At 35.6% G+C, this 16,848-nt stretch overlaps 1 protein-coding gene across 4 annotated transcripts in view; it reads left to right on the top strand.

The window, feature by feature from the left end:
* Positions 1-16,848, top strand: part of TNPO1 (transportin 1) — a 97,144-nt gene that overhangs the window by 49,377 nt on the left and 30,919 nt on the right. For all 4 annotated transcript variants that reach the window (XR_013961308.1, XM_080682061.1, XM_080682062.1 and 1 more), the window contains exons 4-9: positions 870-1,019; positions 3,170-3,276; positions 5,266-5,399; positions 8,852-8,933; positions 14,751-14,873; positions 16,714-16,832. Coding sequence is in view for 3 of the 4 variants with exons in the window: in XM_080682061.1 (XP_080538187.1) it covers positions 870-1,019; positions 3,170-3,276; positions 5,266-5,399; positions 8,852-8,933; positions 14,751-14,873; positions 16,714-16,832 (715 nt within the window). In the remaining variant the exon portion in view is untranslated. The remainder of the gene's footprint in view (positions 1-869; positions 1,020-3,169; positions 3,277-5,265; positions 5,400-8,851; positions 8,934-14,750; positions 14,874-16,713; positions 16,833-16,848) is intronic.

Raw genomic sequence — 16,848 nt, 5'->3', positions numbered from 1 at the left:
TCATGAGGTTGTGATGATTAAATGCAAACTCCTTGCAAAGCACTTAGCAGTGGTTAGTACTTGATAAACATTCAGAAGATGTTAACTATTGCTAGTATTGTTGATGGTGATGCTAATTGGTAACATCAGTTATAGTCTACAGGTATTAAATTGCTTCTTGAACATTTAAACCTATGGATTAAATGTTTTTTTAAAAAGTAAATTATGTTTTTAAGATACTTCTGGAAATTTTAAACTTGTTTTACTCCCCTCCCTTTTTTTTTTTTAGCTCAGAGGCAAGTGAAAAACTTGGTATAAATGAACGGCAGTTATTTGTATGTGAAGGTGACCCCATATATTCTTTGTCCACTTGATTTTTAATGGGATATTTTTAGTAACTAATACTTTCAGATCTGTAATTTGATGTTTATATCAGGTTTCAATAAAGCTTTAGTACAGTGGTCATATATAAACTAAATTAACTCTTAAACTAAATTAATGGTTCTCAACCCAGTGCAATTCCTCTCCCTCAATTTCCCCCAGAATTTGACATTAACTGGAAACATTTTCAGTTGTCACAACTTGGAGAAATGATACTGGCATCTATGGCCAGTGATAACGCTGACCATCTTACAGTGCACAGAACAGCACCCCACAACAAAGAATTATTTGGCCCAAAATGTCAATAGTGCCAAGGTTGAGAAACTCTGAACTATAAAATCATGGAGCTAATCTTTTGAAATCATTTATGATATTTTTTTTCTGGTTATAGCAAAATTATTGAAATATTGCAATCAGTTGTTGAATGCATATATTTTTAAAGTTACTGTTCTTGATAACATTTTAAAATGAAAATGACTTTAAAACTCAGTACTGTTATTTTACTACAGATGAACCCACACGATCATTGAGTGGTCTCATTTTGAAGAATAATGTGAAAGCTCATTTTCAGAACTTCCCAAATGGCGTAACAGACTTTATTAAATGCGAATGTCTAAACAATATTGGTGACTCCTCTCCTCTGATTAGAGCCACCGTAGGTAAGTTATGTTGTTAAAATTTTGCTTATCTTGTTAACTGGGTTGTTTTTTAATATGATACACCGTTTTCATAGGAATTTCATCCGTTTCAAGTTAAATTGTGATGGGGAAATTTTTCATTGCTACTCTTAAATGCTTTGGATATGTTTATGATTACAGTAAAAGCTCTCTTGTCCATTGAGACCCAAGGTTCCCTGGTAGTTGCTTAGTCAAAGTTGGTGAAAATTAGGCATTAATAAGTGATAATAATTTAGGACCACTGCCTTTTCTTTGAGTTGGTTTGTGATTTTATTATTTCAGTCACTATCCTTTAATGTGTTTATACACTTGTGGGAGATTTTCTATAGAATTAGTGCATAGAAGTGGCATTTACTGGGTCAAAGTGTGTTGTTTAAACATTTAAAATTTAATAGGTATTGCTGAGCACACCAATTTTTACTCCCATCTTTTTGTACACAGAAAATTAAAATTTCTCACTTTTTGCAACTATATTAGGCATTAGAACACTTTTCAGTAGTGGTTAAGATTATATGGAGCCAGATAAATTTGAATTTGTTAGTCTGTCAGCATTCTTCAATCTCTCCTAGCAGAAATAATGGATGTTAGCGGTCTATTAGTGCCAGGGTGTTAAGTTTATTTTTTATCATTGCTTGTTTTAAGACAGCTTGGTTTCATTTAGGCAGCTCTAGAGCTTTCTCTTTTTCTCAGTTCTTTTATATTTTAACTTTGGGAAAGAATAATTGGCAGAAGGTACAGACCTACTATTAAGTCTTGCTGTTTTTTTGTCTTACTACACATCTATTATAGTAAGGCTGATACCTTTAAAATGCTATCCATATATTAACCCTTACCACATAATTTAAAATTTTTTAGTTAAGAATAAATATTGACCAACAACTTTACATTTTGTAGCTCTTTACCATTGGGAACAGCCTTCTCAAGACTAATGGTAGGAAATTCAAAGAGAATTCATACACACAAACAGTGGAATTTGCTATTTAGTAGTAATCATTAAGCATTTACTGTATAATAAGCATTTTGTATGCATATCTCACTGAATTCTCAAAATAACTTAAAAAGAGCATTATTTATTTTTTTAAAAAAATATATTTTATTGGTATTTTACAGAGAGGAAAGGAGAGGGATAGAAAGCTAGAAACATCGATGAGAGAGAAACATTGATCAGCTGCCTCCTGCACACCTCCCACTGGGGATGTGCCCGCAACCAAGGTACATGCCCTTGACCGGAATCGAACCCGGGACCCTTCAGTCCGCAGGCCGACGCTCTATCCACTGAGCCAAACTGGTTTCGGCAAAAAGAGCATTATTAAAAAAAATTTTACAAATTAGTATTTTGAAGCTTAGAGTACCTATAATTTGCCTCAGAGTTTATACTCTTATTAGATAAAAGGATCTATAATTGGCAAGTATATAACTTTTTGTTAGTAATATAAAATTACTAAGGCAGAGAAAAAGATTAACACAAACTTTTTGTTTGTGTTAACACAAAACTTTGTTACATATGTGTGTAACTATCACAACTGAGCTGCACTACACAGTTGAAATAATCCAGTCACAGTGGCATTGTCAGTGTGTGCCACTCAGTTCTCCCAGATCACCTTGCCAGTGATTCATCCTTGATCCAGTAAGTGGGAAACTTTCTATTTTCTCCATACCTACGTCCCTCCATGGCTGTGATCCTAGGTTAAGCTGGAGAGTTGTTATTAGCTTCTTGATATATTTTTATTTGAATGTAACAGACTCATACTCCTCACCCAGTAATACATGATACTAACATTTTTGTACATGTTTCATTCTTTTGTAATTTGTATAAAATAGGAGTGATTTTAATTAGCGGAACTATTCTTGGAGAGGAGCAAGTTGTAGTCTTCTGTACAGATACTTCTTAAAAATGAAAAAGGGTAGAGTGTTAAAAAAAAAAAAAACAGGTTAGAAACAGATCTGATTTATGCTGTGGTGGTATGGGGATCCTTGATGAATGTTATTTAGATGGTTTGCAAGTGTTAGGCTGATTTGGGGCATTTAGTAAGTGGGTGGGGGGTGTTGCACATGTTTGTATGCAGTTATTGACATGACGGTACCTAATATAATGCAATCAGATTTCCTAAAAGTGTGTGTTTTCTTTCAAGGTATTTTGATTACAACCATAGCCTCCAAGGGAGAATTGCAGAATTGGCCTGACCTCTTACCAAAACTCTGTAGCTTATTGGATTCTGAAGATTACAACACTTGTGAGGTAAAAATATTTGCTTTATCATACTATTTTTCTTGTGCTATTGTATACTAAGAAACCTTTGAAATTTTTTCTCTGGAAATACTTCAGAACTTAAAAACCTAAAGTTACCTTTGTGTTTTACATTAGTGATCATTTCTTACTGTTTTCTATAAAGACTAAGTTTTAAAACATCTTTACTATATTTCCTACAAAGAAATATCTCCTGTTTTGGTATTTGAAAACTTTCCTTGGTTATCTGTATATATCTATAATATATAGCTATTGTCTAGCTTAATCAGTTGAGTTGGTATTTTTTGAAGATAGACTTAATATTGACTAAATTCCCAGACCATGAGTATTTTTTCAGCTTCTCTAAATTGTTTTTGTGCCTCTTATTGTATGACATGTCTAGTCTAGTTTTAATCATGCATTGATTGTAATATCTCATTTTTCGCCACTAATCAGATCAGTAGCAACCTTTTCATTTGGGAAGGTGAGTGAGTCTGAATTTCCTCTACAGTTTCTCACTGTTAATGAGTACTTTAAGACTCTCTCATTAACTGGGCTCCGGTTTAGGTAGCAATCTGTTTTAAATGGAAACCATTATAGGTGTTTTGCATAAGGCAGTGACCCCTCCTTCCTCTCAAACAAGAGCATGGCTTGGAGGCAGGGCAGGGAAGGCACAGGAATAACCTAACATTAAAAAGCAGGAAGTCTTGTGATGGGGCACTTTGTTGCCAGATCTGACTTGGGGAACGGAGAAGGATAGTTAGCAAACAGTCTTTATAAAAGACTAAGAAAAAAAAAAAAAAACTTGCATTCTCATATATATACGTATGTATGTATGTATTTTCAAGTAACGCCTTAGAAATACACTGATAACATTACAGGAAAACTGAATAATATTTAGCCATCAGGTAACAGTTTATTAAAAGTTAAATAGTACACCCAGCTGGTAGCTCAGTTGGTTGAGTGTTGTCCCATACGCCAAAAGGTTGTGGGTTAGATTCCCAGTCAGAGCATGTATGGGAGGCAACTGAACTGTTTCTCCCCCTCCCTCCCTCTCCCTCTCCCTCTCCCTCTTTCTCTCTCTCTCTCTCTCTCTCTCTCTCCCCCTCCCCTCCCCTTTCCTCTCTCTCTCAAGTCATTAAAAAATAAATCCTCAGGTGAAGATAAAAAAAGGCAATTGTATTTTTAAACAGGTTAAATAGTGCTTTGGTATAACAGTAATATTAAAAAGATCAAAATTTTAAGCAAGCACTTTCCAAGAATAAAAAAAAAGTTTTAGCTGCAATAGTCTTGAAATTGTGAAGTAGCTAACTACAAAAGTCATACTTCAAAGAGACAGTATTCATAAATTAATTGTACTGTGGAGAGTAAGTTCCTGGGAGCTGCTAATGGAATTAAAAGCAGTAAAGCATGTAAGTGGATGAACTAATAGGTTACATATTGTGTGCAAGAGCTCTAAGTTAGCCCATTTGGTGTAAAAATGACTAGAGAGAAATAGTTGCCAATTTGAATTGCCTGTCCTTCTAACAGATTTTGTCACCATTACCCAATAAATGTCTTACATGTAAGTAACTTTTTAATGATATTAAGACCTCTTTTATGCTTCAAAAAAGGGAAGTGGTACAATGGTTAGTTATATTTATATGTAAGTATAGAGTTTTACAAACTTATAGTACTTAAAAGAGAAAAAGTAATGTTGACTTAATAAGAATATTTCAGAAATTAGGGTTTTGAATTAGATATTATAGTCTCTGCCAACCAAAATATCTTCTTCTTCTAAGTTATTTAATGGTAAAATAAAAATGTACCATTATATATAAACCGAGATTTTTAGATAACTTAATGGTATAATTTGTCATAGAATTGATTAAATTTACAGATTTTTTTGAGGAAGCATTTTATGTGAACTGAAAACAATTCATACAAATTAGTCAATATTCCTCAATTTACTTTTGAAATGACTTCAATTTTTAATTCTAATAATTTAAATGTCTTTTATAGGGAGCATTTGGTGCCCTTCAGAAGATATGTGAAGATTCTGCTGAGATTTTAGATAGTGATGTTTTAGATCGTCCTCTTAACATCATGATTCCAAAATTTTTACAGTTCTTCAAGCACAGTAGTCCAAAAATAAGGTATATAGCTAATATTAAATTAATTTGTAAACTCTGGTATAATTCTTACCACTTTCTTATTTTTGCATTATTTATTATTTTTGTAACTAGCAAAATATATTAGATATTCCACAAAGGTGAATTTTGATAACTGAAGTTTATTCCTTTAAAAATAAAGCCCATAAAATACTTTTTCTGATGAAATTGTCATTGAATATGACACTTCTACATGTTTAATTACATTTGTAATGGTTAACAGTTATGCTTTTAAGGTTCCTTGTGAAAGGTTAAAACTCAGTGTGTTTGGGCAGTGTTTGTTGTTGGGTTTTTTTTGTATTTTTTAATTTATGAGTTTTGCCAAGTACAAGTACCTTTATTTGCAGCTGTGTAATAAAAGTTCCTCAAGTATGACATCTAAATTATTAAGTAACTAGAGGCCCAGTGCACAAAATTCGTGCACAGGTAGGGTCCCTAGCAGCTGCCAGCTGCCAGCCGGGGCCTTCCTTCGTTCCATGCAACCCCCTGGTGGTCAGCAAGCGATTGAACTCCCAAGGGGACACTTTGCATATTAGGCTTTTATATATATAGATTTTAGTTTAAGGGGCTTATAACCTGCTTATTTAAAAAAACAACACATTTTAATCCTTATGGTGGAAAGATTTTTTTAGTGCACTCTGAAATCACATAGCGGACATGGTTGGCTGGTTCTGAAGTTAACCTGGTCTGTTTTGGTTTTTTCTCTATATATGTAATTCCTTGAAACTGCCTAGCATCTAGTTTTGAAATATCATTATATTTAGGATATTAAATAAGCCTTTGGTTTTGTTATCAGTTGTCCTATCATGCTATAATTATCATGATGCCTTTATTACATTGAAGTGTATAAGACTTTGTAATTTCACCAAAAGTTCTCCAGCCTGCTGTACTTTCTTCCCCTTCAATTATATATGCTTTTTCTAACTTGAACTTTGCTTATTGTTTCTATGGAAAAGTCATTGCTCTTCTGATTGTCATTTGATTTTTGTGTTTTTTTAAAGTTGTCAGTACATCATGCTTTTATGTAGAATAATCAAATATATTACTTTGTAAAGTAGAAATTACATAGTTTCTGGAGGATTCAGGGATATACAACTGAATGAACGTTAGTGTATAGGTTTTTAACTATTGGTTCAGATGCCCATTGGGGCTTACATCAAGATTCCAAGCTGTGTTTCAAAGGATTGTGGTTTCAACAGTGTGACCGGAGGGTAAATTAGGAATCTTTTTCTTGCTTAAATTCTTTATTTAGTTCTTACGTTTTTACCTCGGTTTAATTTTACTTGTCCTCTTAAGCAGTACTTAGTGTTAAACTCATAGTGGAAACTTAATAGATGCTTATTTGTGGGTAATGTCATGCAAATAAGTATTTTCAAAATAAAATTTTACTCTTCCTGGCATAGGAAATTAGATAGAGAAATTCATATTCCCTAGGAAGTATCCCCCATTTAACATTTCCACTGAGGTGTGAAAGTGTGATTTCACCTACTTCTAAGAAATTTACTTTTTTGTGACCAGTTCTCAGCAATTAAAACAGAAAAACCAAAAAAACATATTCCTGATAATAGCTACACCATTACTGGATATAAAAATGTATTTTGTAATTATAATACATGTGTTTAAAACTTAACAAGGTAGAGTTTAGCAATACAGAAATGTTTTCATTCAGTCAATGTTCATTACTGCCCATTTGAGATACTGTTGAATATACTGTTAAAATATTTGATTTTAATGTATATTTGAGTAAATGATATCTGTTGTGTGTTTTTTCTGTGCACTGAACATATCTTTCATCTTTATGTAGTTTCATTCCACAAAATTATTTAATACTTTATTGATACAGTTTAACTGGTATTTACTGTGCGTGTATTTCCCTCTTGCAGTAACTATTAGACTTTGAGAATATGGAATGAGGCAAACAAATACAGTTTTATCCATCACATGACTAAGCAATTTAAAAATCAGAGCCATTTTATTTTTTTAGTCATATTAGAGGTGCACAAATTGGGTTACGTTTCATAGCTTATGACACATTCTCATCATTTCCCATTTGCATTCGATCTTTAGTTATTTATTAGTTATTTTTAATAATCACTCAAACTCAACTATAATAAAAGCAAAGACCTTGAAAACAACCTATATCTAATCCCAACTTGATCCTATTCTTAGAATTTTAGAAAATAGTTTTATTGATCTTGGTTTTCAATTTTATAAAAGGTATTATATGAATTTAATCTTTGGTGCCTTAAATTTAATATGTTGCTAAGATTCATCCATATTGTGTCACTATAGGTCATTTGTTTCGACTACTGTATGTTACTCCTTTGCATGACAATGCTTTTGTGGGTAGTGCTACTGAAACATTTATATGCTTGTCTCCTTTTGTCTATTGGCAAGAGTTTCTCTTAGAGAAGACATAAAATCTTGAGAAGGAATTTCTGAGACATAGGGATTTCCTGGGTATACATATTCAGCTTTTGGTATTGTCACACATTTTAATTTTTGCCAATCAAATAGATATAAAGTGACATTTCAAAATAGCTTTTCTGTCACTAATCATGTTGAACCTCTTATGTTTGTTGGCTGTATGTGGTGATTTTCTCTTCTGTCTTTTTTCTGTTGGGTTATTAGAAGAGGCCTACAGGACGGTAATAATTGATAATACAATTTCATGATAAATACTATGGAAAGTGAGAAAAAGGGGTTAGACAGTGATTCGGAAGTATTTTGTATAGAAGGTTTTCTGAAAAGGTAACATTTGTACAGACCTTGCACCAAGTAAAGTAGTAAATTTTTGCAAAATCAAGGGAGAGATGGGGGAACAGCAAGTACAAAGGCTCTGGAGTTGGGAAGAGGCCTTTTAGAGTGACAGGAGAAAAAAAATTGTAGCATAATAAGAAATGAAGTTAGGGGTAGGGAGTAGCCACATTATGGAGTAATATCTAGGCCAGTTCACAAACTGAGTTGGGGGCCAAATCCAACCATGACCATGACCTGTGAGCTAAGAATGATTTTAGATAGTGCCATTAAGAATTGCTGTGGCATTGAATTGGTTATGTCACAACAAATAGACTGTACTCTTCCAAGTTTTTTATTTCAAAGGAATGCTTATTTTTAAGTCTGTAGGTAAATAAAATTCCCATTATGCACCCATCTAGACTTCCATTTTTTAGTTATCTACTATTAAAAATGTGCACATGTTCTTTCAGACACTTTTCACTTTTATAGGAGTAATAATATATTGCTCTGCAACCTGCATTTTTCACTTAATACATATATTCTTTCTGTGTCAATAACAAATTTTACTCATTTTTAGAGTGTGTGTATGTGTATTGCTGTACATACATTGTAATATTTTTATAGAGGAATGTTTAAGATTTTTGCAAATAGAAAACTGATGCAATGAGCATATGCTAAATCTTAAATTTTGTTTCTAGATCTCACGCTGTTGCTTGTGTCAATCAGTTTATCATCAGTAGAACTCAAGCTCTGATGTTGCACATTGATTCTTTTATTGAGGTAAGATTTATCCTCCCCTTTGGTTTTGAGAAGGTTAGATAATCTTCATTGCATATATTTTTTATAACTATAAACTTTTCCTCTGTTACTGATTTTTCCACTTGTATCATGATGTAAATACTGATTATGGTATGCTTAATATCTTCAGCATAAAAATTTCTGCTTCAACATACTGTTCAGTTGCATATGGAAATTAAATTTCCCAAGTCATTTGCAATATGGTGAGGTTGAATAAACTTAACTTGATAAAGAATCTGAAGGCACAAGCTAAAAGAACAGTACACGAAGTCTTCACTTTACGTCATCAGTATGTTCTGTGGCTTTAAGCCAATCAAGTGTTATGAAACCAATTTCACTATAGGACTGATTGATATAAACAAGAGTTAAATTCCTACCATGTCTCATCAATGTTATAATGAAATGTTATTTGAGGACCTGCTGTACTTCTGTTTTCTATTGGTTTCCATTGTGAAAGGATTGTTTAAGTTCCCTACAAACTTAACTTTTATTTTCAACAAATAAATTAGTTTATTTTTTCTGAGCTTTTTTTTTTTTTTTTTAAATCTTTCAGAGGCCACATTTTTGTTGGAAAATTATTGGAGAGGGAAAATCTTGTTTTGCTTTTCTCATTTGCTTAGTACTTACTATGATTCAGGCACTGTGCTTAGTGCTAGGGATATAGAAATAAATTTTATGCCTCAAGGTATTTTCAGTCTAGTTTGATTTAGAGGTTATTGGATAATATTAGAAGTCTGGAGTAAGACTACCTGGGTTCAACTCCCAGGTCTACAGTTTAGTAGTGGTTAACCTTGGACACCTTAATGAATTGGTATTTTCCATTTCATCATCTGTAAAATGAGGCTAATAATAGACATACCTTGTTCGATTATTATATATATATGCTGTAAATAGGAACAGTGCCTGCCACAGAGTAAGCACTCTACTTGTTAACTACTATTGTTACTACTTTTAGAAATTGTAATTACAATGATATTTCCTCTTAGTACTCTTGAACAGCTTAAGGGAACTGTGATAGACATACCAGCATCTTATACAGAAATAGAATTTAGAATAAAAGGAATTAAATTCTATCTAAAACCTAGTGGTCAGTGTGAGACACCAGATTTCAACTCCTCACATCCATAAGTGACACATTCAAGAGGCAGACTCAGTGAGCACCAAAGCCCAACTGAAACAAGTCCTGCACCATAAGCGTGTCTCCAGCGCAGCAGTTCTTCCATCATAGACACAGCAGGTCCTCACAGCCAATTGGCCTGGAGGTCAATTCCTCCCAGTGTACTGACAGCAATCAAGGCTTAACTACACCAAGACTTTGCACTCAGCCCACAAAGGGGTGTACCAAGAGCGTCCACCTCAGGTGATTGAAAAGGCTGAGCTACCGGCCCCAATAGGTCACCTACCACACAAAGCCACTCCATCAACACAGGGAAGCAGCAAAATGCGGAGACAAAGAAACATGTCACGAATGAAAGAAATGGAGGAAAGCAAACTACTGGACAACATAGAGTTCAGAACCACATTTATAAGGTTACTCAAGAATCTTCTAAAAACCTCTGAGAAACTTAGTGAGACCTTAAGGATCTTAATGAGAATGCCAAAAAAATGGAAAAAGACCAGTCAGAAATTAAGCATACACTGTCTGAAATAAAGAATGTCGAAATTCAACAGTAGACCAAAGGACCCCAAGAATCAAACCAAAGATTTGAGATATGAGGAAACAAAGAACACCCAACCAGAAAAACAAAAAGAAAAACGAATCCAAAAATATGAAGATAGTGTCAGGAGCCTCTGGGACAACTTTAAGCGTACCAACATCCGAATTATTGGGGTGCCAGAAGAAGAGAGAGAGCAAAATATTGAAAACCTATTAGAAGAAATAATGACCGAAAACTTCCCCCACCTGGTGAAAGAAATAGACTTACAAGTCCAGGAAGCGCACAGAACCCCAAACAAGAGGAATCCAAAGAGGACCACACCAAGACACATCATAATTAAAATGCCAAGGGCAAAAGACAAAGAGAGAATCTTGAAAGCAGCAAGAGAAAAACGGTTAGTTACCTACAAGGGAGTACCCATACGACTGTCAGCTGATTTCTCAGCAGAAACTATGCAGGCCAGAAGGGAGTGGCAAGAAATATTCAAAGTGATGAATAGCAAGAACCTACAACCAAGATTACTCTACCCAGCAAAGCTATCATTCAGAGTTGAAGGTCAGATAAAGAGCTTCACGGACAAGAAAAAGCTAAAGGAGTTCATCACCACCAAACCAGGATTACATGAAATGCTGAAGGGTGTTCTTTAAGAAGAGGAAGAAGAAGAAAAAGGTAAAGATAAAAATTATGAACAAGAAAATGACATCAAATACATACCTACCAACAAGTGAATCTAAAAATCAAGTGAATAAAAAATCTGAAGAACAGAATGGACTGGTGAATATAATAGAATCAGGGACATAGAAAGGGAGTGGACTGACAATTCTCAGGGGGAAGGGGGTGTGAGGGGTGGGGGAAGGGGGTGTGAGGGGTGCGGGAAGAGATTGGACAAAAATCTTACACCTATGTATGAAGACAGTGGCGGGGGTTAAGGGCGTGGGGTGGGGAATCAGGTGGAGGGGAGCTATGGGGGAAAAAAGGAATACCTGTAATAATCTGAACAATAAAGATTTATTTAAAAAAATAAAAATAAAATTAAAAAATAAATAAAATAAATAAATTCTATCTAAAAATAAAAATTCAAGAACATTTCCCAACATTTTAAATATTTTCTATTCGTGTTTATGCCATATTAACACTTCTCTGCTACTTGATAGCTGTAGAAGAGTCAACTGGTTTTCCATCCTACATGAGCAGTAACCCTCCAGAGGAGGTGCCTGACACATAGTAGTCCCTCAGTAACTATTTACTAAATGAATAAATGCGTTGTTTTCTTCCATTATCAGTGTTTTCATCAGGGGCTGATGTCATGTCTGCTAAGTTTGACATTATTGATGGAAAGTTATTGGTTAGTAATATGTGCCTATAACCTGCCTTGCCAAAGCTGTGTATTCATATTAAGTAAAACAACATCAAATTTAATGAAGGATGTAATCTAACATACTAGTAGCCCTGCGCTCGAATCCATGCACCAGTAGGTCACTGCCGCCCTCCTGTAGCTCTCCCCACAGACCCCCCCATAGCTTGCTGCTCTGCCTCGTCCTTTAGCTCTCTGCTGCCTGCTTGTAGTTCGCTGCCCCACCCTCCTGCAGATCCATGATCCAGTTATTACGTGGTCCATCGTTATGCTTCATGGCGTAACGGATAATTAGCATATTCCTCTCATTATATAGGATAGGATGAAGGAGCACCTATTGGAAAAACAGTATTCTTCTCTGACCTTACAAAATATATACTATTAAAAATGGAGCTACAGAGTTTTGGAAGCATCAGGGTCTTGGGGAAATCAAAGTTTTTTAAATGCTAGAAACAGTACTTCACATACTACCATATTTGATATTTGAACTTCTCCATTGTCTTGCCCCTTTCTTGAAATGAGGTTTTAGGTTCATCTATTTGGAGATGTTTTTGTGATTTCCTGGGAAAAGACAGTGGGGCGGGCACATTGGATTTTACTTATTTATTTTCATGATCTTTTTAGTGTTTTTAAATATGTGTGTGTTTGTACATAAAGTAGAATCTCAGAAGTGAGATAGGAAAAGTTTATTATTTTTTCTTCTCACATCCCTGTTTGCACCCTCTTAAGAGACAACTTGTTCTAGTGGAGGTTGTTGGTGTAGTATAATGAATGTGGACTTATTATTTCATAAAAAACAAATTCATATCCCCTCACTGGCTAGCAAGTGACTTAACATCTAAACTTTTGTATCTTTATCTGTAAAGTTACATAAACATCCTGTAGTTGCGATGACTAAACCGTCTTCATTGAGACTCTTTTTTTTTAACCTTGTAGAGAAACTTGTTAAGAACAGTGTGAGATTGATTGCTTTTATTATTTTTTCGGTAGTTGACCTGGTGAACAATGGCAGTTTAGGATTAATTTTTAGAAACTTGGTGTGAGTGTGTGTGTATAAAATTTCCCAATTACTGATGCTTTTATAAAACCTGTACCTGTTAAACACCTTAAGAATCAGAGTTGGTAGGACTAAATCTCTTGACAGACAGTAATTTTCAAGGGTAAATCAAATTCTATTTTAATGCTTATTTCTGGATCAACTGGATGAGTGCCCCTGTGTCCTAATGACATCGTTTTATTCTCACAAATTAAAACTTAACCTCAAAACACAACCAATCATACTCTCTCAGAAAGAATGGTTTTTAGATCATTTACCAAAATTATGATTTTTTGCAATTGTCGTTTTACATTTGTCTTATTTTATAATCTAACTAGAGGCCCATTTGTCTTATTTTATAATCTAACACGAATTTCGTGCACAGGTAGGGTCCTTAGGCCTGGCCTGCGATCCAGGATGATCTTCCCCAGCTGCCAGGGAAGATTGGCTCTGTGTGTGGGGCGACCAGCGGGGCAATCGGGGCCCCAGTCGCACCTGCCTTGGCCTGGTGCCACCCGCATTTGCCGCCACCCACCCCCAGTTCCCCATTCTCCATTGGGCAATCGGAGCCTGCCGACTGAGGGGAGGGTCTGAGAGGTTGGCCAGCAGCAGGCTAGGGGCAGCTCCTGGGTTGAGTGTCTGCCCCCCTGGTGGTCAGTGCGCATCATAGCGACTGGTCGTTCCACCGTCAGGTCGATTTGCATATTATGCTTTTATTATATAGGAGGATATTGTAGGCCAATTAATTCAGTCATTATTAGTACTATATTTTCTTAGGGTTTTTAAATGTTACCAACTTGCAGATTACTGGTTATCCTATCTAATAAAGAGGGAATGTGCTAATTGACCATCACTGCATCACAAAGATGGCTACACCTACAGCTGAGGCCAAGTTCCCATAAGGAGCCTTAACAAGCAATCAGCAGGGACCTGAGGCTACGCCCTCTCCCACCCGGCGGGGCTTGACAGGGAACCTCAAGGTGCGCTTCCCGTCCTGGTGCTGGGCTAGGGGACCTCAGGTTGCTCCCCCTGCCCCAGCGCCAGGCCAGGGGACCCTAGGCTGTGCCCCCTGCCCCAGCACTGGGCCAAGGGACCTGAGGCTGCTCCCCCCTGCCTGGCTGGGCTTGACAGGGGACCTCAAGGTGCATCCCCAGTGCTGGGTCGGGGGAACTCAGGCCGTACCCCCACCCAGCGGGGCTTGACGGGGGACCTGAGGCTGCGCCCTCCCCCCACCCAGCGGGGCTTGACGGGATCTCAGACCGTGTCCCCCACCTGGTGGGGCTTGACAGAGCACCTAAAGGCACTCCCCTGGCCCCGGTCTGGGGGACCTCAGGCCACACACCCCATCCTGGTGCCGGGCCAGGGGACCTGAGGCTACACCCCCTGCCTGACAGGGTTTGACAAGGGAGGGACTGGCCAGGTCTGGATCTAGCCCAAGGGGTGGGGGTGCCGGCTGGGTCTGGGTCTCACACGATATTGAGGTGCATGTGGGTGGGTGGGGGCTTGACTCTGGGTCCCGTGGCGAGCCCCAGACTCTGACAGGAGGAAGGTTTTCATATACATTTTACTAATTTTCTTTCATCTCTGACACTTCTATTATAGAGAAAAGGCAAATAGCAATATTAAATTATTTTCTCTAATTAATCCCCTTTCAATGTGCACGAATTTTGTGCACCGGGTCACTAGTTATTTATAAACCTTTCTAATGTATTGGAATACTTAATTAGAAAAAAATATTTCTTGTGTAATAGAACCTCTTTGCATTGGCTGGGGATGAAGAACCAGAGGTACGGAAAAATGTGTGCCGGGCACTTGTGATGTTACTTGAAGTTCGAATGGATCGCCTGCTTCCTCACATGCATAATATAGTTGAGGTAGGTAACACAGGCAGTTTAAATGTTCTTTCATCATCTTTCCCTCAAGAAAAATCTTAGGCACAAAATATATAATGTGAAACCACTGTTTTCTAATATTATTTAATACATTTTGGAGGAAGACTACAAAATTAGTAAATGATTTTCTTAAAATTATAAATTATCTTTATGGTGATTTTTCTTTCATGAGATTTAAGATGTTTTAAGATTGATTGCTATTATTTTACTGATTTCTTTTATTAAGATGTTTCAAAGAGAAAAAATTATTTATAGTAGTAGATAGCTTTTAACCAGTATAACTAGGAAATGTTTAGATTATTTGTGTTTACTAGGTATGAGTTAGGCTAAATGCTCAATAAAATGTGGTAGATTAAGTGGTGAATTCTTGTGTCATTAAGAGTTTTCTACCCATTACTGGTAAAGTTGATCTGTTCAACTTGTGATTTATGTTAACAAAGAGATTTCTGAGTAGAAAATACATCACTGTTATAAACTAAAATCTAAACTATTTAGATTTTAAAATGTGATTTAAATAATTTTACTAGGAAATTTATTGATCACAGTTGAGCCATATTTAAAGGAAGGAATAAATAATAAGATGCAATTATTTCTAAAACAAAATAATTTGCAAATGAATTAAATATTGTGCATCTAGTTCCTCCCTTTTCACTTTCAGAGTTCCATATGGTACAGAGAGAGAAGATCTCTTTTTTAAAGGATGGGGTCTAAGACTTTTTAGAAGGCTAGCACCCATGATGTGCAGCAACTCCTTTTCTAAAACATTAGGAAAGATAATTATAGAGATAAGCAGATGTAGCAGTATAATATGGGAATAAATGACAGTTTTTCTGAGGAGCCTATTCCTCCATAAAGTAGAAGAATCAGCTGGAGTTAGTTGAAAGTTTAAGGAGAGAGTTGGGAGTTAACCAGAAAGTTAAGAAAGACATTTTATCATTTGCTAGGACCATATCAGGGCTGAGAGTCTAATTTATAACGCTGCAGTTGTTTCTTCAGCAATACTCTGCATAGTAGTAGGATATGATATGGAATGTAACAGGGGTTGGCCTGCCACAACTGTTGTATTGCCATATTTTGCCATGTGAGATGTTTCAATCAGGCAGAGGATGTATATGAAGAATTCATCACATAACCCCAATTCCAAGTCCCAGGTACATTTGGGAAATAATGTGTGACTCTTACGTTTATTTTGTTTTTGCATATAAGGATTTTTTAAAGAGATTTAGACAGTATGCCTTTGGATAGATTTGGGAGCAGTGTTCTTCCAAGTAAGAGTGAATTTGGCCTGGTATATTCAAAGCACATGATAAACCTATTTTGTTGGAAACTACAAATTATAGTTGCACTAAGAAATGTCACTTTCCAAATTTAAAATTACTTTTGTAATTGTATTACATATACATATATATATCTTTAAATACATGAAGTATATACTTACAAGAAACAAATTGAATAGATATGTTATAAAAAGATTCTTCATTTGAAGAAAGGTTTAATGGAGGTTTTTATTTTGCTGTTTCTACAAAGACTTAATGTTTGATTATTAATACATATTTAAAAATCTCAGTGGTTTCATAAAACAAAATACATCCATACAGAAGCAGCTAATAATACATGCATTGAACACTTTTCATTAGGAAACATGCAAAAGCAGCAGTTCTTAAGTTTGATTGCATTTTAAAATTAACTAGGAAGCTTTTTTAAAAAATGTAAACCCTATATTGAAACGGGCCATAGCAAAGGACTATTAACTTGCTGTAATAGAGGTTTATTTTAATTGTATGGTTTTAACTAATTAATATTAAGGCTCCTTTGTTTACAGTACATGCTACAGAGGACCCAAGATCAAGATGAAAATGTGGCTTTAGAAGCCTGTGAGTTTTGGCTAACTTTGGCTGAGCAACCAATATGCAAAGATGTACTTGTAAGACACCTTCCTAAGTAAGTGTTCCTTCTT

The sequence above is a fragment of the Plecotus auritus genome (genome assembly GCF_963455305.1).
Source record: "Plecotus auritus genome assembly, chromosome: 7".
Taxonomy (NCBI): Eukaryota; Metazoa; Chordata; class Mammalia; order Chiroptera; family Vespertilionidae; genus Plecotus; species Plecotus auritus.
Note: the sequence above shows the minus strand (reverse complement) of the source record. Positions and strands in the feature narration are given on the sequence as shown.